The sequence below is a fragment of the Neomonachus schauinslandi genome, chromosome 6 (assembly GCF_002201575.2).
Source record: "Neomonachus schauinslandi chromosome 6, ASM220157v2, whole genome shotgun sequence".
Classification (NCBI taxonomy): Eukaryota; Metazoa; Chordata; class Mammalia; order Carnivora; family Phocidae; genus Neomonachus; species Neomonachus schauinslandi.
The window spans coordinates 101,921,046-101,945,284 of NC_058408.1; the positions used below are offsets into that span (position 1 = coordinate 101,921,046).

General features: G+C 42.4%; 2 protein-coding genes across 14 annotated transcripts in view; both read right to left on the reverse strand.

Moving 5' to 3' along the window:
- The window catches only part of PPP3CB (protein phosphatase 3 catalytic subunit beta), a 53,383-nt gene extending 50,407 nt beyond the window's left edge, over positions 1 to 2,976 (reverse strand). For all 7 annotated transcript variants that reach the window (XM_021700275.1, XM_021700273.1, XM_021700274.1 and 4 more), the window contains exon 1: positions 2,892 to 2,976. In XM_021700275.1, the coding sequence (XP_021555950.1) occupies positions 2,892 to 2,976 (85 nt within the window). The remainder of the gene's footprint in view (positions 1 to 2,891) is intronic.
- Positions 2,977 to 5,046: 2,070 nt separating this feature from the next.
- USP54 (ubiquitin specific peptidase 54) overlaps positions 5,047 to 24,239 on the reverse strand; it is a 59,749-nt gene continuing 40,556 nt past the window's right edge. For 3 of the 7 annotated variants that reach the window (XM_044916059.1, XM_044916061.1, XM_021700260.1), the window contains 7 exons: positions 24,008 to 24,127; positions 22,887 to 23,082; positions 19,498 to 20,894; positions 12,182 to 12,300; positions 11,737 to 11,877; positions 8,131 to 8,317; positions 5,047 to 6,370 (listed from right to left, as the gene is read on the reverse strand). In XM_044916059.1, the coding sequence (XP_044771994.1) occupies positions 5,811 to 6,370; positions 8,131 to 8,317; positions 11,737 to 11,877; positions 12,182 to 12,300; positions 19,498 to 20,894; positions 22,887 to 23,082; positions 24,008 to 24,127 (2,720 nt within the window). In that variant the 3' untranslated portion in view covers positions 5,047 to 5,810. The remainder of the gene's footprint in view (positions 6,371 to 8,130; positions 8,318 to 11,736; positions 11,878 to 12,181; positions 12,301 to 19,497; positions 20,895 to 22,886; positions 23,083 to 24,007; positions 24,128 to 24,239) is intronic. The other 4 variants (XM_021700259.2, XM_044916058.1, XM_021700261.2 and 1 more) reach the window with 3 other exon arrangements.

Sequence of the window (24,239 nt, forward strand, 5' to 3'; positions counted from 1 at the left end):
ACCTAATAGCCCATAATCAGCGATATGGAATCACCATTAATAATTTTAATAATTTCGGGGCGCCTGGGTGGCTCAGTCATTAAGCGTCTGCCTTCGGCTCAGGTCATGGTCCCAGGGTCCTGGGATCAAGCCCCGCATCGGGCTCCCTGCTCCGCGGGAAGCCTGTTTCTCCCTCTCCCTCTCCCCCTGCTTGTGATCCTGCTCTCACTGTGTCTCTCTCTGTCAAATAAATAAATAAAATCTTAAAAAAAAAAAATTTTAATAATTTCAGTGAAAAGCTATTTAAATTGATACATGAATCACCTACAGTATTCCAAGATCTCAAACTTCATATGAAGTGAACTTTAGGCACATGATATTAAACACAGAAAGATTTATAGCCCTTGCGAAACTGTCATGACCATAAAATATAGCCTTCCTGACTAAAAGTGTAAGAGTATAAAATTTAGAAACTATAAGGAAAGGTTCAGGGAGTAGACTACTTGTATTCAATGCCAACAATGGTCTCCATGATATTACTACTATGAAATGATACAGATGCAAAACTAGCACATACTAAACTTTTAAGAAATCTGGATTTTAACAAATTGAACTAGCACTGTGGCCATATATGTTCTGACAAGGGTGTTCTCTATCATCAAATATAACATTATGGTACAATTATTGAAAGAAGGCAGGCAAGAAGCCTGAAGATGAAATCCAAAAGTGGATTTCTGTATGAAAGGTGAATTTCCCAGTAATTTCTGCGGAGGCCAGAGCAGAGACTCCATGAGCAGTGCAAACCAGTCTGTTGCCACCATCTCTAAACATGTGATCAGGCATTCCAGCTGCTAACAAATTCCATAAAGAAATGAAAGTTGTTTTGGTGAAAAATACGCTACTAAGCACACGAGATCTTATACCTATGAGCTCTATTTAACTATAATTTTCTTTTTTTTTTTTTTTAAAGATTTTATTTATTTATTTGAGAGAGAGAGAACGAGAGAGAGAGCAGGAGAGGGAGGAGGGTCAGAGGGAGGAGAAGCAGACTCCCCGCCGAGCAGGGAACCTGATGCGGGACTCGATCCCGGGACTCCAGGATCATGACCTGAGCCGAAGGCAGACGCTTAACCATTTGAGCCACCCAGGCGCCCCTTAACTATAATTTTCTACACCAACAAGCTCCTTTCCTATTTAATCAAATGACTTTTATTCCATATCAGTAACTTTCAAATGTGACCATCCTGGATTCACAACTCACCCCTAAAGAATAATGCCTTTATGTTTGGAATCTTATTTTTACTGTTATTAAAGCAGTACAGTAGAGGAAAACATTATCATATGTATGACAAAAAACAGTAAGATTCACAAGCATAAGGATAGCACAAACTCACTGCTCGGGAATGTGACTGGTTGTCCTAACAGTACAATGAAAAGTGCCCAGGGGAATGGACAAACAACACATATACAGTCAGAAAATGAAGCAGCAGCCCATGTCTCTGTTCCCAACCCCCACAGAAGTCCAGGATTTCCTATCAGGACAACCAATCTGAACTACCAATCTTTTTTTTTTCTTCTTCTCTTTTTATAAAGATTTCTCGGGACAAGAATTCCATAAACCCTTTATTCAGCTCATTCCAATTCCTGGCCCAACTGGATATACTACTAACTTTTAAAAACTGTCTACACAAGCCTGGATACAAATCAGTGTTGTTATTAAAGAAGGCTCAAATTGAAAAATTAAAATTAAAAAAAACACAAAGGAAAAAGGTTTTCTTGTTTTTAAATATTTTAATGGAAACATCTGGTCAAATTTCAAAAACTGGACTAACAGTGTTTAAACATTGTGCCAGTATATTTGAGAAGCTGAATGAAAATAAATAAGTAAAAGAAGTATCTAGCCTTCCAAAATAAACGTAACACAACAAAGAAAACTTTATTCTAAAATGATGTCAATTTATTGACCAAGCTACACAGTAAAGAAAAATCATTTGATTGTTTTTCACCTCCACAGCGGTGTTTGAAGTTGATGGGCTCTCCCAGAGAGCATGGAAATCTTAAGCAACAATTTGCCCTCAGTATCTCTGTTTTAAATTAATCTGCTTATCTGTTGTCGGTAAACATACATAAATTCTGCCCCAGCTGAGAAATATTTAATGTTTTCTTCTATGGGTGTTTGTTTGCAAGGTGAGGGGTAACCCCTTTTGGCCTTTATACCAGTGTTGACCGGTTTTCTAAGTAAATGCTTCTTCCTATCCACAAGGCGCTTTTTTTCCTTTCATGCTGCCTTTTCCCCATCTATTCTGCACTTAAAGCCGGGACCCCAAATCCTGCTTCGTCTCTTCACCCTTGTCCAATCCCACATGGTTCCCCCAGTTTCCGCGTGGAGTGACACCTGAGGGCCAAGCGCGAACCCCTGCGGCTGGCGCTAACTAGGCGCGAATCGGGCTGACGGCTGTCACTGGGGAGCAGGCGTGGGCCAAAGCCGAGGTGATTTCTGACTGCTCATCGCCCGGCCCCGCGTGGCTGAAGGTCTCCAAGCCCCTCGGTCCGCCCAGGCAAGCCAGGCGTGCAGCTGTCGCGGGGCAGGAAGCTAATCGCGGCCTCTGGGACGCTTTGACAGGCCCAGGAGAAAAAGAAAAGGGCTCACTGCGGCTAGGAGACTCACCCCTACGGCTAGAAGACCTCAAGAGCGAAACGCCCGCCTCGGGCCTGAAGGCAGGCGAGAGACGGCGGAATCGCCGCTACCGACTCAGCCCAGCCCAGCAGGGGCCCGCCCAGGGGCCACTCCCCAAGGGAGGCAGCCAGTCACTCGCCCGCCCTTCCGGGGCCGCTCCGGAGGGGACGGTCTCCCGCCCGCCCTCACACACAGCTCCTCAGGCCAGGCCCCCAGGGCTTCGTCCACCTCTCACCTTTGACGACGCGGTCAGCCCCCGGAGGGGGCGGCGGGGGCGGGGGTGGGGGCGGTGCAGCCCGGGCCGGCTCCGGGGCGGCCATGCTGGGCCCGGGGCTCGGCTAGGCGCTGGGCCGGGCGGGGCTGGGGGCGGGGGCGGCGGCTACCAGAGCCAAGCGGCGGCGCCGCCGGGGAACATGGCGGACCCTCTTTCCCTACAGAGGGGCTAAGACCGGCATGCACCGCGCTTTGCGGGGGCGGGGGCGGGGCAGACTCTAGGGACCTGGGCAAAATTACTGAGGCTGGGAGAGAAACAGGACAAGGCCAAGGGATCAGGTTAAAATTCTGGGCCCGCAGAAACAGTAGAGAGTGAAGAGGGAGGGCTATCTATTGCTAATAGCGGCAGTGAATGAGTGCGAGGAAACATGACACTGGTTCTCATGGAACTCCCAGTACGATGGGGAGACTTAAACCTCAGAATATAATAATAGAGAAAAAAATGTATAACAATTTGACTACCAAATCTGGGTACTTTGGTTGGTAACGGCAGGAAAATAGACGAGGCATTTTAGGTTCTAGAGAGAAGTGACTGTTCAAAATGGAGTTTGAGAAGCTGGCCCTTATGTTTAGAGCCTGTAACCCTGTACCCTGAAGGTACAGGGCAGGTAGAGCAGAATAGGCTCCAAGGCTTAAGAATCAATCAAAGGTAAGGGGAAAGGAAGGGATGACACCAAGAGATGTCCAAAGTCTACAGAATTCACCTGAAAAAGACACAGCCTCCCTCTTGACCCATTCAGAAAATAGAGATTTAGAAGGCAGAGGAGTATATAGAGAACTGGAAATTGGAAATTCGTTTCTCAAAAGCGATACTACATATAGTACTTCTGTGCACATACAGAATCTGAGGCCCAGGTGACTTATGGAAACTTTATGGGGATGGACCTTCATGGGAAAGGGGATAGTGGGACAAGGACTAATTGTTCAATCAATAATTATTAGAAGGTGGGGCGCCTGGGTGGCTCAGTCGGTTAAGCGACTGCCTTCAGCTCAGGTCATGATCCTGGAGTCCCTGAATCAAGTCCCGCATTGGGCTCCCTGCTCAGCGGGGAGTCTGCTTCTCCCTCTGACCCTCCCGACCCTCCCCCCCTTCTCATGTGCTCTCTCTAATAAATAAACAAAATCTTTAAAAAATAATAATTATTATTATTATTAGGTGTGTGTATGACAGTAAGAGATGTACTGAATCATGGACAGAGACCAGTGTATCCACTAAGATCTATGTCTTGATGGCACAGGATCTAAGTAGGGGTAGAAATTCCTGCCCATCCTCCTGCTGAATACTAAATGTGCTCAGAATCTGTTCATGATGGATGATGTTAATTAGGTAAGCAGTGGTCCAAAGGTCTCAAAGAACACCTTTCTAACTCTTCTGTCAATCTCAATGATTTTAGACCTGGGGTAAAAGAAGAGGAAATTGTCCAAAGGGTATTTTTTGCAAAGGGAGCCTACAAAATATCTTTTAGAGGGAGAATTTGGGAGTGAGGCAGAGGTGAAAATGGATCTTTCTGAGCACTAATTGTTCCACTTCACTGTCAACAACCATGTGCTTCAAAGATTTGAGGACCACCAGTATAAGTGCAGAAATTCCACAAGGAAGGCAAGGGGAGGGCCAGCCATGGGAAGAGAACAAGGAAGGGATAGGAGGCACATCACAAACTTGTAGAAGGAGGGCACCAAGAGTACATAGATCAGGAGTGAGTTTCTAAGAGGGTCTGAATCCCAAGAAAATCACCCTAAGGAGGAAAGGAGGAAGCATGTAATATAGTGAATGCCTCTGAGCAGGAAATGAGTAAGAAATATACTAGGCAGCAGTAGTAACAAGGAAAGTCATTCCACTTTAGGGGCCCATTGATTCCTACCTTCAGTATATATCCTTCAACTATTCTTAAACTATTTAGCTCCTCACCTTCACTCAAAAGCCACACACACACACACACACACACACACACACACACACACGTATGTTTGTGCCATGGCTCTCTCTTTGGGAGCCCCAGGCCACTGGGAATTGGTATTTTTTTGCTTATCCAGGCCTTCCCCCCCAACCCCCAATATAAAAGAGCAAGAGCATACAAAAGGCATTAAATAGACAATTAAATGACAAGGAATTAAATACAACTATCTTAAAGATTTATTAATGAAAAATACTTTACAAAAACAGTATGTTTGGCCCTAAAATAGTTTAGCTGACTCTGAGGGTTTACAACAGTGACTGAGCAAGTGGCAGTAATGGCTCTGCTGCTGAGGACAGGAAGGTGTGTTAGTGTGCCTGACTCCATCTGTTCAGAAGGACAAATGTTATGTTGGCAGTTCTGCATTCTAGGCCTAAGGTTTGGGGGCACAGGGAAGGCTGACAGCCCATAATACCTGGGCAGGTAGGCTGCCCTGAATGATATGGTCAGGACCATGACCACACAGCTACATGCCCCTCCAAGGATGGGGTACTGGGGAAGACAGAAGGTCAGGTAAGAAGGATAGGTTGGTAAAACAAAGAATAGAAGTTGGCAGTATTGTAGGGAACAGAGGATGAAGGCTCAGGTGCAGGTGGGGGCATAAAGGATCCAGTAATAAAATGGTGACCCTAAGATCCTAAGGAATGACTAGTGTCCAGGGTAATATGGATTCATCTTTAAAGTGGCTCAAATAAAGCCCTAAACAGCAGTTGCTTCCTTTTGCCAGTTGAATGGAAATTGGAATTTCAAATATTCCTCTCAAGGAGCCAGGTCTTGTTAGGGGTTCCAGGTACCCCTAGAAGAAACTGCCAACTCTATGTTGAGATGAAACTAGCACAACCCTGGCACGGATGCAGGGTGCTAACTCCTCCACAGTACAGTTTAACGGAGAAAGCTGTGGCTCCAGGAAAGGAAAGGGGTGACCCTTACCACCTATTGTGCTGCAGGGCTCTTGCCCTTATCTGCTCTCTTCCAGGAGCATCTGCCAGAACAAACAAAAACTCCTCTCCCCCTGTCCTCCTATGCCCAGATTGCGGGACATAACTGGTTTGCCTCCAGTCATCATTTGGGGGCATATCTACTCTTCGAGGACCAGGGCCTCGAGACCCAGGAACAGGACCTAAATTCCAAGCTGACCTCAGGGGTACATGAAGACTGCTTGATGGTGGAGACACAGGGTAAACAATGGGAGGGTGGGAGGAAGAATGGAAAAGATCCCCCCAGGACTGAGCATGAGGAACCTGAAGGCCCTGGCGCCTTTCTGGTAGTGTGGCAGTGTGTGTCGGCTGAGGCTTGCATCCTGGAATACTCAGGAATCTGGCTCCAATATGCTGGTTGGTCTCTGACCATGGCCCCCAAGAGGCATCTGTTCTGGAACGATGGGGTAGACTCTGGTAGTTCAGAGTTCTTCCTGGGTACTTGATCCCCTGGCAAGTTTCACCCCTGTCACACATAGCCAGAAACTGCTGGACACTCCTCGACGTTCCTTGGAAGAGAAAAAGAAACCCAAAGATTAAGCATCTTCAGTAAACCATTCTCCTTCCCAAAGGACCATTCCTGACTGTTCCTCTCAACTCCCCATAGCCATAAGAGCATACACATAAGGGAAAGAAGAAGCCTAGCTTTGCTTTTAATTTCATTTTTAAAAATTCTTAATATACATCAAAATCAAGTCTCTTACCTCCAACCTGGGTAAATGTTGCCATACTTTTAACTCACTCTACTATAATTCTTCCTCCACACCCTCCCCACAAATGGTTCCCCAATATTACAAATATATATTCTCACTGTAACAACTCTAGTCCTAGAGCCACCACTCCAAAACATCACTCTGCTTTTCTTAATATGGTACTTTCGCTCCAGTTAATCTGTTTCTGCTTACATTCTTGCTCAGTCCCTGAGATCTCTGTTTTTGTTCACACTACTCCTACCACATACACAGTGTGGAATGCCTTTTCTATACATTAATTCCCCTTTACTTAAAAGAAACAAAATACATAATTTTAAGAAGTCACTTCTATTTTTTTTAAGTAGGCTCCACGCCCAGCATGGAGCCCACTACAGGGCTTGAACTGAGCTGAAATCAAGAGTTGGATGCCCAACTGCCTGAGCCACCCAGACACCCCGCAAAATAAAAAAATCACTTCTTAAAAATACTTTCCATTCTTTATTTTATAACCCATCAACATCTGCAGTATGATCTTGTATGTATGTATATTCTGATTATTGCAGCTCTGAGCTCTTTAAGAACAGAGAGCTGCCTTCTTCTTTCTCCCCTATGTTCACTATAGCATTTAGTGCAGAATAGGCTGCCCCTAACAACTGGAACAGATGCCCCTAACAGCTGCCAAAGGGGATGGCTACCTGGCTGCTCCACTGAGTAATAGGAAGTTCATCTACCCAGAAGGCCTGCTTATCTAAACCTCCCTAAAATGTGGACACCTATCAATACTACTACTCTTACATTCTGTTCTAGAACCACAACCACACCCTGCCCCAGGGCATTTATATCTGTAAGCCAAGGTTTCTCAATCTCAACACTACTGATACTTTGAGCTGATACCTTTTGGGGGGGGGAGGGGAGGGTCATGGAGGTAAACTGCCCTGTGCATTGTAGGACGTTTAGCAGCATCCCTGACTTCCACTCACTAGATGCCAGTAGTACCTTCCCTTTTCCATTGAGAATCCCTGCTTTAAGTAGACTCGGCCTCTTCATGAGGAAGAAAAGTAGCAAATCCTATGGAGGGTGAGAGAAAGCCAGAAGGATACTATCCACCTTCCCCAAGATTGTCTGGGTCTGTATACACAGCACAGGTATTCCATACACAGGGTCTCTCCAGGTCTCCCATTCACTCCTTGTCCTCCTAGACTATCCCTCAGCTAAGACTTGGGATAGTAGGAGAGAAACTAGCTAATAGAGATGATACTTTCTGTTTTGGGAGGATCCTAAAGACTGGGTATTAACTTCCCTTGGTCACTTAAAAGCTTATCTTATCATGATAGACCCTGTTCATTCTATTGGGTAGTTAGACTAAGGATCAAGACCAGCCAACCATATTAACCAAGTAATGATTCAATCACAATTCATCTTGACTGATATTTGATCTTAAAGTGGTAATTCATATCCCTTCACTACCTAACTTGGGACTCCACCTCCCCCATAGGTGTACTGATTTGATCTTTCTAGGTTGTCTCTGGGAAGGTACCACATTATGGCACATGATAATTAGGTCTGGGGAGAGTTACCTGGGGGTCTATGGGGCTCCCCTGCCATGCTGGGCATCAAGACATCTGGGGACAGGAACTGTGGTTGGGGTGGGTACAGTTGGGGACCAAGGAGAAACACAGGAGGATCATGGATGACAGGGAGGGAAGAGGAGCTGGAACAACGGTGCCCGGTTTCCAAAGGCTTTTTCCTCGCATTTGATGCATCCTTATAGTGAGACAAGACAAAAAAACATAAAGATGAGGATTAACAGCCGGATATGGTTGGGTAAACACAGTGAGGCAAGCAGGGAGAGATGGAGAGGACTGGAGTACCAATATGCCTAGTTCTGTAGAGGGACCCAATTTACTAAGTCACTCTTTCCATCAGCCCCTCTAGGAACATCCCTAGGCCACTACGAACTGGAGACATGGAACTGCAGATCCTCTTCCTTTAACCTGTCTCTCTCATAGCCCTCATCTTCCCAACCCTACCATCTAGGTCTTTGGCAAACTCTTTAATGCTAACAGTAGAATCAGGTTGAGATAGAAATGTAAAAATAGAGAAATAAGAAGGAGAAAAAAAATCAGAAAGCCCAAGAGACTGAAAAAGAAAACTCCGTACGCTCTCTAAATACTGGGAACTAAAAATGTATCTCCCTAAATGTACAATCAAGAACTCTACTACTGGGCGCCTGGGTGGCTCAGTCGTTAAGCGTCTGCCTTCGGCTCAGATCATGATCCCAGGGTCCTGGGATCGAGTCCCACATCGGGCTCCCTGCTCCACGTGAAGCCTGCTTCCCCCTCTCCCACTCCCCCTGCTTGTGTTCCTGCTCTCGCTATCTCTCTCTCTGTCAAATAAATAAATAAAAATCTTTAATAAAAAAAGAACTCTACTACTCCACCTTCTCCCCTGTCATTGCTACACTCCAGTCTCCTCTTTTGCCAGTCAAGTTTGTAACCACTGATGCTTGTGTCCTGTTCTGTACTCCACTTGTCATTCACTTTTGTGGCAAAGTCTCAGAAATATCCCCTTTAACACCTAAAACACTAACATGTCCAAGACCAAACCAACATCCTTCCAAATTCCACCTCCTGGTACCACATTTTCCTAAGTCACCTAGATTCAAATGTTGACATTGCCCTTACTTTTGCACTTCTCATCCATGATTCCATTAGTTGCCTTTGTCAAGAAATATCATTTCTACCTATAGGTTTCATATTTAAACTCAAGTGGACCACTGCAACAGCCTCCAATCTGATCTTCCTATCTCCAGGCCTGCTACTTCCTTATTGTGGCCTGCAAGTTGCTATGTGATAGCAATGCTGATCTTTCTCACTTTATCTCTACCATTCCTATGCCTTTTTCCCTATAACTTTCTTAATGTTCCTCAAACACACCAAGCTCATTCCAACTCAGGGCCTTTTCACTTACTACTCTATCCAAAATAGCCCTGAGAATAACTACTATTACCTTTTTACTCCTTTTCCCCTTGCTTTGTTCTATTCTTCTCAATCACACATTGTTTGGGGTTTACTTGTTTATTGTCTTTCTCTCCTGGTAGAATACAGTTCTTTTTACTCCAGTATTCCCAGCACCCTCAACAGGACCAGGAACATTACAGGCACCTAATAAATAATAAATAAAATAATCTATATACCAGTATATTTTATTTCCTAACTAGGCTGTAAGCTATTCAAGGGCAGAATTTGTGTTATTTCATCAGTGTATGCTCATAGCACCTACCACAGCATGGTACATAATAGGCATTTACCGTACAGCCTAAGGACCAGGTGCCAATCCTCTCAGTATGGGACACAGCCAACTATTCCTTTCTTCTGCACAGAAGAAAGTGATGCCACATTTTCCTGGTTTCCCTTTTATCTCTCTGGTCCTCACTCCTTTTAAGGGTCCTTCAGATGAACCACTTAAATATGATATTCATCAGGGATATGTCTTGGCCTCTCTCCTCTTTTCACAATATTCTTTTCCCCTTTTCAATGGCTATGACTCTTGAATCTTGATTTCAAGCTTTTAAGTGTCACATCCAAAGGCCTACCAGATATCACAAGCATAATATATCCAAAATTATACATATCTTTTCCCTCAAATACATCATTATCAACCCAAGAATTATGGGCCTTGATTCTTCTTTCCCCATATCCAATCAGGCACCAAGTCCCAATGACTTTTACTTCCTCTTTGGCTCTCCAACACGTCCATTTCTCTCTATCCTCCCAAACTCCGTACTGTGGTTCATGATATGACTCTTGTTTATATTCTTCCCAGTCTCATTTGTCAACACTGTCCTTCCCTCGCCAGAATCTAATCCAGCCATACCAAATGAGCTGCTTTTGATTCAGTGAATATCTGCTTCATGTTCCTTTACCTGCTGTATTTGTTTTACTTCCTTCAGGAAGCCTTCCCTGATCTCTCAAATCTGATTTAGATGTCCCTTCTATTATGCTTCCATAGCATTAAATCCTATCATAGTAATTCTTTCTTTATCTGTCTCCCCAGGTAGACTGCAAAGGCCATGACAGCAGGGACTACATCTAGCTCACTCACCATTGTATCCCCAGCACCTAGTACAATACCTAGAACATATGCCCAATAAGCATTTGTTTAAAAGAATGAATCAGTGAATAAATGAATGATATAGAAGTCAGGAGAAAGGAAGCCAACTCCTTAGAAAAATAACAATTTGCCATTAAATTCACTAACAGTACATAAGAACAAATGCTAGGCAAAAACGACCACCTTTCCCAAAAAGAATGGCAAGCTGTTTAGAGTTGTTTAGGAAATTTTGAACAATAAATTGAAAAAAATGACTGTCGCTTGGGAGGGAAACTGGATCTGAAGTACTAGTAGGACAGAGACTTAGTTTTCACTGTATATCCTTTATACCTTTTAATTTTGATATCATGTATTTAAAACTGGTTTTTAAATTTTTATTGAACTGACCTGGTGAACAAGCTTTAATGCACTGGAGCTTTGCATCCTGACCTCCATTGTAATCAAAACTCAACTTGCCTTAGGCAAGTGTGTGAAATTCTCAAAAGGGTAATTTATAAACCCAGCCACTGAAAATATTCGAGTTATTGATTTCTGCTGACTTCGGTGTCCCTGTCCCTTTCACCTACAGATCACTGCATTGATTCCATATGAAAAGCCTCAAGGAGGAAGATTTTAAATCATTTTCCCTTTCTTGCTAATGCACATGCTTCATTTTAGCATGAAAGCATACTGGACCCCATTCAATCTTATACTGGAGTGGGGAGGAAAAGGTAAAAACAATACCCCATCCCATGTCTTCCCTTCTTCCCTTGATTAGTGCAATGGGTTTTGACCCAATCAGCAGCTATTGCTTTTGAGACTCAAGGCTACTAGGCTACTAGGACTCTTCTCACCCTAGGGAACCCTATAATATACCTTCCAGAACTGCTACAGGGAAGGGGAATTCCTCTGGGCTCCAACAAAATGTGTGTCAATAAAGTAATGACTATGTGTCATCATTTTTGCTGAGTGCACATGGCTTTCCCCTAAATTACAACTTTTAGTTTCCCCTGCCCCTCCACCTACACTGTACTTTTACCTTAGCAAAAGAAAGAGGGTGCTCTGAATAGACACAGCCTGATTCTACTTACAAAACTGTGGGAAGAGACTGGAGTCTCATCCCTCTCTGAGACAACGGTGCCACTGAGTCTGTGTAAGATGCAGTGAAAGTTCTCTGCACCGCACTGATCATCTTCCCCATATTCCCTCCTGGGGCCTTGGCAAGGTGCAGCCTTCAAACACACAGACACACACAGGCAGACATGAAACACCAGACCTATGGTTTTCCCACAGACCCTGTCCCCAGGGGTATGGGAGAAAATAGGGTAAGACCTCACTACTAGAGACCTGAATTAGATGCATTTGAAAGGTAGTGGCCATGTGGCAATCTCTGCTCAATCACAGACCTTGTTCTCTTCCAAGAGCCCCACGTTACCATGCTCCTGCCTTACCACCAATCCTACCACTCATATCTTTCCACACTTCCTTTCCCAACGCACCACCCCATGCCAGCACTGTAGGACCTGAGGCTGCTACCTGAGAAGCAGGCACTGTGCTGGCTTCATGGAGACTGTGCTCCATTTCTGCTGTTGGGGTCCTTGAGAGACCAAGGCCAGGGGCTGAGTGCAACCTCCTCCCCACACCATCTGCAGAGCCTGAGGAGGAAAACATAAATACAAGTTGAAGCCATCTCTTCTCCTGGAGCCTAACTTCAGCCTGTCAGCAAAAAACAAAACAAAAACAAACAAACAAAAACTCAGGAGTTCTTTTCATGAAATAACAAATATGTATCCCTGAATTGAATGGAGATGTGCTCCTATAATGTAGAAACAGGAGTTTCAGAATATGGATAGTTTCCTATAGGTCAACAAGGGTCTCAGAACAAAGGCTTTGAAGAACTTGTACAGAAGGGGCTCTGTGGAAAGACCGCTGAATGTCCCCATCTTGCCTCATTTCAATTTTTTAAACACAATCAGCTTTGCTTCTGTCAGACTTTTGCCCAAGACTTACAATATATACAGAGGAAACTGTCCAACATAGTTGTTCTCTAGAGTGTCTGTGATGACAAGGGGAACATTATCTTCAGTCTACTTAGGAATTGAAGTGAATATAGTAATCATCTATCAAGCCTCCTCATTTTATGTAACAGGAAAATGAGTTCCAGGGTTTGAAAGGTAGTAAGTCGATTAATCAGAATTAAAATTCAAGTCTCTTGATCTCACTTCCTATTACTATGGGCAGGAACTCTTCAACAATATTTTGTATGTGTAACGCTCTTTTATTTCCCCATTAGCTTCTCTCAATCACTAACTGCTTAAATTCTAAACAATCACTAAATGCTTATCTCTTCCTCAAAATCTTGCTAGATTATTAAGAACTGCTCCAAACTGGATATGTGACTCCCAAGGGGCTTGCCCCAATACAACTAATTAAGCCTTCCATTCTGAAAATGCACATGCCCTTGACCTACATTTAATGTATATGTCTATCACCAATTCACGTCTTGATTTGATATTTTGATTGTAATACATGTATCTGGCTAAAGGAGGATATTCCTGATACCAAGCTAAAATATTATTTTTAGTATTTCCTGGTACAGAGGTTCTACTACCACCTCAGATTCATCTAGGACCTTTAAAAATACAGATTCCTCTATCTCTCCACAGCCCTGCTGAATCAGAATCTTTGTAGTGAGCCTGGGAATATTTATTTTTAAAAGACTTCCCTGAGGGGCACCTGGCTGGCTCAGTCAGTGAAGCACGTGACTCTTGATCTCCAGGTTAGGAGTTGGGCGTAGAGATTATTTAAAAATAAAATATTTAAAAATAAATAAAACAGGGGTGCCTGAGTGGCTCAGCCGTTAAGCATCTGCCTTCGGCTCAAGTCATGGTCCTGGGATCAGGCCCTGGGTCCTGGGATCGGGCCCCACATCGGGCTCTCTGCTCGGCGGGAAGCCTGCTTCTCCCTCTCCCACTCGCCCTGCTTGTGTTCCCTCTCTCGCTGTGTCTCTCCCTGTCAAATAAATAAATAAAATCTTTAAAAAAAATAAAACGCTTCCCTGAAAAGTATAGGAGAATATCCCCAAACATTGTTGAAGGAAGTTTGAAATGTTATAGTCTTCCCAAAAAAAGGCTGTTTAGAAATATCCATTAAAATTGAAAATATGATTTACCCTTTTATCCAACAATTCTATTCCAAGGAATAAGAAGCAAAAATACCAGTTTATTGAGGCATTATTTGTAGTGGACAAAAAACTAGAAATAAAGTAATGCCCGTTTGGCAGAATGACTAAATACACTAAGGTATCTACACTATCAAATATGCCCAGCCACTCACTAAAAAGAATGAACTGAGTTAAACTAGCTGACTTGGAGGGATTTTCATGAAGGATTGTTAAGTTAAAAGGAAAAAAAAAGTCTGTAATACTATCATGAGGCAAAAAACCCCACTGTATAGGTAGGTCTACATAGGATTATATGAACAGAAAAATACAGAAATATGCACATTAGATTATTACCTAGAAGGTGGAGGATAAAAGGTAGGAATTTATGTAAGAGGAGGAAAGATAAGTAAGAAAATGTCTATGAAAACAGCATGTATGTTGTCATCCCATTTATGTAAAATTATTTGTGTTTTTTAAAAAGCCACTCCTTGGGTGACTATGATGGGCAGCCAGATTTAAGAATTACAGCTGTAATGGTTAGAATGTGGTGTTCTTCTAATAAAGTCTGATTACTAGACAAGGAGGTGGCTGTTGGAACCTCCTGAAGGGAATAGACTGATTCTTGTAAAGATATTTCAGCAGAGGTGAAGGTGGCTACCTGTAAGGAGTACTGTTGAGGGGATATATGGATTTGATAGAAGATAGAGTTAAGATGATGTCTACTCATGGATCAACAGTAACAAGAAGACAGACTACCAGATATCATGCACTTCCTGATATAAGAAATACAAAGTAGGGGCACCTGGGTGGCTCAAGTGGGTTAAGCGTCTGACTCTTGATTTCAGCTCAGGTCATGCTCTCAGGATCCTGAGATCAAGCCCCCATATGTCCAGTTCCCCGGTCAGCAGGGAGTCTGCTTGAGATTCTGTCTCCCTCTCCCTCTACCCCTGCCCCCTGCTCACGTGTGCACACACACTCTCTCAAATAAATAAATCTTAAATTAAAAAAAAAGAAATACAAAGTACTACCTCTATAATATTCTTATTAAAAACAAAAACAAAAACTGAAGGTCGCGTGGCTGGCTCAGTTGGAGGTGTGCAGAACTCTTGATCTTGGGGTAGTGAGTTCAAGCCCCACCTTGGGTGTAGAGATTACTTAAATAAATAAAACTTAAAAAAAAATTGAACCTGACTTTAATCAAGCCTCTAGCCCTAACTACCAGATTACAAAAAAACAAGAAGAACATGTTTTAAAAAAGAAAAAATTACTAGAATATAATCAGTAAAATCTAGAATGTGTTTTTGACAAATGACCAAATTTCTTCCATAAATAAGTGCTAAGGGGAAAAAAAACCCGGAATTTTATAGGCTAAAAAAAGCCTTGAAACAAATAAACAAAATGCAGTGTGTAGATCTTGTTTGAATCCTAATTTGAAATAAACCAACTGTGAAAAGACATTTATGGGATAATTGAAAAAATGAGAATTACTGGCTAGTTATTGTATTGTATTAAAAATTATTGTTAATTTTTTAGGTATAATATTATAGTTTTGCCTTTTAAAAAAGAGTTTGTATTTCTTAGAGATACATTCCAAATTGTTTATGGATGAAATAATATAATGTCTGGGATTTGCTTTAAAATAATCCAGTAGAGGGGTACTTGGCTGACTCGTAAGTGGAGTGTGCAACTCTTGATCTCAGGGTTGTGAGTTTGAGACCTAATTAGAGATTATTTAAGGAAATAAAAAAATAAATAAAATAAAACATATATAAATAAATAAACAGTAAAATAATCCAGTAGGGAAGGGAAAGGTTGGGGGGGGGTAAATCAGAATTGGCCATATGTTGATAACTGGTCAAGATAATCACTGTGGAAGCTAATGATAAGTATTGGAGGGCTATTGTAACATTTACTCATTACTCTTGAATAGAATTGAAACTTTCTATAATAAAAAGTTATTTTTAAGATGATGTCTGCCTAACTTCAAAATTCTATGAAATTTAGAAATATAGGTCAACAGCAATGTTTATATAACTCTTTAGAAACTATAACGTCAAAATTAGGGGCGCCTGGGTGGCTCAGTCATTAAGCATCTGCCTTCAGCTCAGGTCATGATCCCAGGGTCCTGGGATCGAGCCCCAAGTCAGACTCCCTGCTTGGTGGGAAGTCTGCTTCTCTCTCTCCCACTCCCCCTGCTTGTGTTCCCGCTCTCGCTGTCAAATAAATAAATAAAATCTTAAAAAAAAAAACAACTATAATGTCAAAATTAATCTGGTCACAAAACAACATATACTGTACAATTCCATTATATCATGTATCCAAAACAGGCAAATCTATAGACAAAATAGATTACAGGTTGCCTGGGGCTGGGGGGAGACAGGGGTAGGGGGAAATGTGGAGTGACTACTAATGGGTAGCGGGTTTCTTTTTTTTTTTTTTTTAAAGATTTTATTTAGGGCGCCTGGGCGGCTCAGTTGGTTAGGCGACTGCCTTCGGCTCAGGTCATGATCCTGGAGTCCCGGGATCGAGTCCCGCATCGGGCTCCCTGCTCGGCAGGGGGTCTGCTTCTCCCTCTGCCCTCTTCCCTCTCGTGCTCTCTGTCTCTCATTCTCTCTCTCTCAAATAAATAAATAAAATCTTTAAAAAAAAAAAAGATTTTATTTATTTATTGGACAGAGAGAGACAGCGAAAGAGGGAACACAAGCAGAGGGAGTGGGAGAGGGAGAAGCAGGCTTCCCATGGAGCAGGGAGCCCAATGCGGGGCTCGATCCCAGGACCCTGGAATCATGACCTGAGCCGAAGGCAGACACTTAACGACTGAGCCACTCAGGCATCCCGGGTAGCGGGTTTCTTTAAAGATTTTATTTATTTATTTTAGAGAGAGAGAGCATGTGCAGGGTGGGAGGGAGAATATAGAGGAAGAGGGAGAGAGAGAGAATCTCAAGCAGACGCCACACTGAGCACAGAGCCCAACGTGGGGCTTGATCTCATGACCCTGAGATCATGACCTGAGCCAAAATCAAGAGTGGGACACTTAACCAACTGAGACACCCAGGCACCCCATGGGGTGATGAAAACACTTTAAAACTGATTGTGGTGATGGATGGAAAATTCTGTGAATATACTTAAAAAACAGAATTATACATATTAAGTAGATGAATTGTATGGTATGTAAATTATATATCAATAAAGCTTTTTTTAAAGTGTTAAGTCAGAGAAAAACAAATACTACATGACCTCACTTATATGTGGAATCTAAAAAGAAACAAATTCACTGAAACATAGAATGGTAGTTGACAGCAGCTGGAGGGTGGGGGAAATGGGAAGGTGATGGTCAAAGGATATAATCTTCCAATTATAAGCTGAATAAATCCTGGGGATCTAATGTACAGGATTGTGACTGTAGTTAACAATATTGCATTATTTACCTGAAAGTTGCTAAGAGAGTAGATCTTAAATGTTCTTACAAAAAAACTACAATTTATCCGTGGTGATGGTTGTATTAACTAACCTTATTGTGGTAATCATTTCAAATATACATGTGTCAAACCTTCACATTATACACTTTAACCTTATACAATGTTATTTGTCAATTCTATCAATAAAGCTGGGGGGAGAAAGTACCTTGGTACTTAAAAAATGCTTTACAATAAGATAAAGAGTGACTCCCCTAAAGATATATCCTATCATATACAGATCCTAATTGGCATTTCCCTTCATTATCTATTTCCTGATTTATTCCACCTGATCACTTCTTTATGTCAAAATAAAGGCTAGTTTGGTTTGACAAGGATTTTGAGGACTGACTCATCAGATGGATTTTTTTTAACTAATTTTTGTTCACTTAATATTAAGCAAAAAAGTAATGTTTGGTAGGTACTCTTTCCAAATTGTTTTCAGAAGTATAATCTTCCTGAAGGCTAATTTACCAGTACATAATCAAGAAATTTTTAAAAGTAAATAACCTTCAACTGTTATTATCCTTCTAAAAATTTATTCTGAGAAGCTTATCAGAATTGTGGCCAAACACTTACATATAAAGATATTCATCATCTATTTATCTAAAAATTGGAAGTACAGAAAGTATAGTAAAATGGTTGAATATATTACAGTACCTTCATATGCAACATATTGCCAGTCCTTAAAGGTAGTTTTTTTCAAAGGGAAAATGCTCATGAATATAATATAAAAATATCATGAGAATAAACTGCATACATATATTATAACAATTTGTTTTTAAAAACAAAACAAAATATATAGTGGATATGCATAAAAAAACAAAGCCAGAAGTAAACTCATGAAACTATGAGTGGGATTATCAATGATTTTTGTTACTTTATATATTTTCAAAAGTATCTACAATGAAAAATTTCCTATTTTGGGTAATGTAAGAGTTTTTTTGTTTGTTTGGGTTTTTTTGGTAATATGATGCTTGACATTCAGTTAGTTTAATTTTAATTGTAATATATTCTTTTATATGTGTTTATTATTATTCTTAAAATACTTGACATTTGTATATTCTTTCTCCCTCAGACAGGAAGCTAATTGAAGTAGATGCGAGCTTTTCCTTGTTCTTTAGAATCTTCCCATACTGCCCGGTCCCATGTACCTAGGGAGCACTTAATATAACGTTATTGCAAAGTCTACACTGTGATCCATACCCTAAAAACATACCTTAATATCAAATTTTATATTTATGTAATATCCCCTCACCAACAGCTTCTAGGAACAGCTTCTAGGTACTCAATAAATACTTCCATGGCTGTATTCAAACATCAGTTGGCAGCATGCAAGGAACCTGTACTGTTATGGAAACTGCCATACTGAGCTAAAGATAAAATTCTCTGAGTTCAATTTCACAGAATTATATATATCATTTTAAGAGTTGGAAGGCATCTTTAAAACAAATCATTGAACCCATTCTCTAATTTTACAGGTAAAAATTTGGCCATGGGATAGTAAGTGACTTGTCCAAATTTATGCTGACAGTTAATGATGGAACCAGGATAACAGTTCAGGCTTTGGAGTTCTCAAGTACATCAATCTAAGTTATAAATATTCTTCATGTCTTCAGTTTCCAGAACTAAGTCTGTGAAGTACATTTAAGGTGTAGACTTCATTCTTCACACAATATAATCTAAGGGGTAGTCAGTGAACAGGAACCCTACAGGTATACAATCTTGAAAATTTTACACCGGGTAGTTCCTGAAGGGATCAAGGAAGATCTTGATATTTCTGGTTCAGTATGATCTGGAAATGCCACATTGGGAGATATGGCTCAATGTGGGGCATCCTTGTTGCAAGTTGGATCTGGAAGCTGGATCTTGGATTAGTTCAGCTCTTAAGCCATAGAAGGATGACTTTTCTTCTTAGCCTTCCCTACTTCATGCTGAGTCCCTCTCAAAGACCTATGAACCACTCCTTAGCACTACATACTGCAGAAGCCCTGGGCATATACTCATTGATCTCTTCCTTTAGAAGAGAGAACTAGACCATGATGATTCTACTCTAGCCAGAAAAAGGTCTAGCTCTTGTCCTAAAGTCTTTATGAATAAAGTCAGAAGATCTGCTACCACCTCCTAAGCTGGGGATGTTATCTGGACAGAATGCCACCCCTCTTCTGATCTTGTCCTCTCACTTTTAGCTTTTTTATGTCCCCCACTCCCCCTGCCCATGGTTGCATTCTTACCTGTTTGGTTAAATGAGTGCCAGGCCACATCTTGCTGCCCCCATCCAGAACAGCCAGCTTGAGAAGCCTGAAGACTGGCTTGGTAGAGAGACTCCAATTCTGAGGCTTCCTGCTCTGTGTCTTGGTTCCAATGTGGATGCAAAAGGATGTGGTTTTTTTCTGGATAGGCTACACAGGTATGGGAATCGTGGGGGGAGGACTTCATTCCTGGCCCAGGGACCCCATGTTTAAGTTGAGAATCACAGAGCCTTGTGACATTCACCCAGGAGTCCAAAGGTAAGGAAGTCCCCAAGTCAACACCGTTGCCCAGTTCCTTAGGCCTAGCATCTCTCACTTGAGATGGCTTTCCTTGGTTCATGCTTGGTTCTGCCAATCTGGGCTGTCTTCCCCTAGAAGTTTCACTATTAGGCAGCCCAGAGTACATGGCAAGAGAAGGATAATCAGCAGGCTCTTCCCAGGAAGGTAGTCTGTCCCTACCACCCAAGGAGGATTGTTGTTTTGCCCAAGGCCAATGGCCTTTCCCTTGACCCTGTAGGAAGGGAGGCTTAGAGTCAGAAGGGGAAGAGTTCTTCCTTAGACTATTTGTCAAACTTCTATCCTGGGAACCTGTGCCATCCTTTGTGGAGGCACCTTGCATCCTCTGGAACTGCTCTGCTAGCGAGCGGACAAGCCCCTTTGTGCTGGGAAACTCTGGCCTACAGGGATCCTCACTGCCTCCATCCACTTTTGAAATCAACAAAGTTTTGAGGCTTTTGGCTTGGAAGCATTGGTTAGTTTTCTGCACAGTATCAGGAGAGTGAAGCATAGGTGAGGAAGCAGCAGGCATTACGGGGTGGCAGGCCCTGTACAGGGGAAGGCTGGGCTGAGCTGATGAACTTGAAGGACTACAGCCTAGGCTGTGTGCATCTCCTCTCTCAGAGGTATCTGTTCCAGTTGAGTGTGACCAAGGCATCATCTGGGATGAGACAGCAGGATCCCTCTTTTCTTGGAATAGCTGTTCTTGATCAATGCCTCTTCCTTCTTGTGGGGGGAACCTGGTACAGCTGCTGTTGTCACCCCTGTAGCCTTGCAGCTTACCCTCTGGTACATCCAATGGTTCCCAACCATAATGAGCATTCTTCTCAGTCCTCCCTGGTGTTTTAGGTAAGGCCTGCCTGTGGAGTGCAGAAGGGTCAATGTTGTCCTCCTCAACTGAAGTCAGAAGGTTTGAGGCAGACCTAGTAGGGGAATTGTGCTGGGGGGCAGACAGGGCAGATGACTCTGGGAATAGTGATGAGTGTGACTCATGGCAGGAAGCAGGTGAGTGGATGAAAGAACTGGCCCCAAACTCTGTATTCGTGCAGGGTTCCAGTTGAGCCTCCTGGCTTAACAATACTTGGAGCGGGATAGGCTGTTCACTGAAATAAATGGAGAGAACCAGTCATAAGCTGCCTTAAATGACAAGATCACTTACAAAAAGACCTGTTCATTTGGTTCCCATTTCTAGCCATCCACAAAAGGAATGGTAAAAATAAATAGAGAGACAAGCACAAGTAGAGTCAAGAGTTCAGAGGTTCACAAGAGAAGGCAGGCATATGGTCAGCTCACACCCAAGCAATAGGTAATATTGATCCTCTTTATTAAATGCCCTCTCTAAAGCGGCACACAGTAATATTAAGTGAAGTCCTGGTCAATATTCTTCACTGCCTCTGAAGTCCCATTCCAATCATATTCTTCTTGCAAATTAAAAAACAAAAATTGCTAATCCCACATGCAGATGACATGGAAGGTGAGCAAAGCCTAGAAAATCACTCATACCTGGGGTCCTGAGAGGCAGACCAGCCAAAAGAACCAAAAGGCACATTTACAGAGTACAGGGTAATTTGGGTTCATGAGATTACACAGAATTCAACCACTTCAAGTGTGCTTTCATAATCTGGATTTGGTTGCATTATTCACTGAGATATTTTCCCAAAGTAATGCACTGTGACTCTCTAGAGATTTGGGAGTAAGACTAGAAATTAACTGCATTTACTAGGCTTCTTACTAATTGTTTTGTATTTCTGACCTAAAAACCTCAGTATTAGAAGCACTTAAATAAAAGTCTCAATTACTCACATATATCAAGTGGTGTAAGTTTTCTAGAAAGAGTTTAGCTGCCTAAATTGCTTATATTCAAAACATATCTCTCATCAGCTTCTCAGATCAGCATTCAACTACTAGATATACTGTAGGAGAAATGAAGAAAAAGGAAGATCCTAGCTATTAGCATTAAATTTGAATGATAATATACTATCAACTTTTGTGAGCATAGCCACCCAGTTACCCTTACAACATTATGAAGAATATATCATTATACTTATGGAGCAGACCTAATGGAGTGAAACAGGCCTGGATTTGAAGTCCACACCTCTACCACTTACTAGCTGAACAATCTTGGGTACCTTATGTATTTTATACTCCCTGCGCTTTATAAAATATCGCTAAGTGACAGTCCCTATCTCCTAAAGTTACTGCAAGAATTAAAGTGTTTAGCTTAGTGCCTGGACAATAAATGGGGTGCCTGGGTGGCTCAGTCAGTTGAGCGTCTGACTCTTGGTTTCAGCTCGGGTCATGATCTTGGAGTGGTGGGTTCGAGCCCTGCGCTGGGCTCTGCATTCAGTGTGGAGTGTGCTTGAGATTCTCTCTTCCCTCTCCCTCTGCCCTCCCCCAGCTCTAGCTTGCTCTCTCTCTCTCTAAAAATAAATAAATCTTTTTTTTTTTAATGTTCAATAAATGTTAGCTGTTTTTATAGTATTTATATTCTGGGAACTACTTAGGCCTATTAACAGCGAAAATTAATTTTAACTTAAATCTGTGTATTATAAATAGAACCAAATTCAAGAGCTAAAGTGTGAAAACTACACCAATGGCCCCGGGGACTTTTTTCCTATTGCTGCCCATAGCAAAGCAAAACAAAGGGAATCTTTGTGTCTCTTCTCTATGGTTCAATCAGAGCAAAGCCTGCTTTCTCTGCTTCCACCAGGGACAGGAAGCACTGAAATCCCCAAAACAAACCACATGGTTTCTATTGCAATAGAGCTCCAATTGCCATGTCTGAGAACATAATATGTACAAATTTAATAATCATGTTGTTACACAAGTCCAGGGACAAACTCACCCACAGGAAATATGGACAAATGGTCTATTTATTATGCCATACTTTCTGTATCTTTCTAGGAACTATTAAGGAAAGGACCAGCAGTGGGATGAGCTTTTTCTGCTGTATGTCTGGCCTGAGCAGAAAATCTTTCCAGAGGACTCTTCTCTGTCCCCTGCAGTCACCAAAACAAGGAGAGCTCTGACCATGGAGTACCCATGGTCATTTCCTCCCCTGGTGTCCATAAACTACAGTGGATCCCAGGCACTACCTTGTTGGCTGAGGGAGGGCTGCCCCCTGCGAGGGGAGGCAGGCTGAGGGCTGCGACGGCCGCGGCGATGATTGCTGCTGCTGCATGCGCTCCTGCAGGCTCCGTGCTTTTCGAATACTGATTTGCAACTTCTTATCGACTAGGGCTCTGCTGTGCGTGCTAGAGCTGGCACCATGCAGGGCAAGTCTTAGTTTAGCTAAAATGCAAAAGAAAATATAGCAGAAACAGAACACAAAATACAAACAAAAATAAAAATAAAATTGAACCAAAAATGAGCAAAGATATGCAGTAAAACTCAAAATATGCAGCAGGAATGCAAGGCGTGGACCATGCACATACTGTCCAGGGTAAAGAGCTGGCTCTGGCTCTAAGGAACATTCATGGAAGCCATGGAGGCCAAACAGGTTAATTCGAATTTAAAAAAAACAAAACAAAAAGTTAAACTAAAATGAGTCAGGAAGAGAAACTGGTGCTTCCGTCTTAGAGACTGCCACTCTCGTCCTTTGCAACTGACCTGTCCGACTCTGGTCTCCACACTTTGCTCCCAACTTCCCCTTCCCGACAGCCAACAGCAGAAATAAGATCCAAATCTGCATCTGTCTTTACAGAACACAGCTTCTTGTGGGTCACATTTAAGAACCAGATACAAATTCTAAGCCTTAGTCCTTCACTGTAACTTTATGGTGCAGCATACCAGGAAAGCAGGGGAGAAACATGAATCAAATATGCCGTGCAAAGTCACAGGCCTGGGAAGTCGAGGTCAATATACTCATTTCTTCTTGCCATAAGCTCCACCTAGCTACTCAGTAACTAGAGAAAGAGCAGACTAACCTCAAATCTGAGGTCTAACTTTATCTTGGGATAAGAAAGTAAGCATGGCTGGATAGTTCATCTGTGGACTCCAGCTGAGGTTATTCCAGTAAATATCCACAGGCCACAGTGACAGCATGTGGCACACTTAGAAATCTGAAGGGCTAAGAGAGCCTAAAGGACCTCAGTTTGGGAGAGTGACAGTGAGGAGACAAAAAAGCTGTTTTCATCCCATCTGAGTGATGACTCTAACGATACCTATCCCGAGGTTAGTCAAAACTGCCATAGCGCTGGCAGTCAGAGTTACTTACAGATAGCTTCGTTACAGAGAGCCAAAGCGGCAGCACAGTCTCCCTTCTGTTCCAGATGCAGCGACTCTTCAAACACTGAATCTGCCTCTTGCAAGGACCTCTCAAAGCCGTCACTCCTCCCTGAAAGGGCCAGCACTTTTCATTTTCATTACAGTTCGTTCCAACTTTTTCTATGTAGTGATGTTTCCCTTCAGTGCACATAGCTCCTTGCTGCTGAGCCTTTGATCTACCC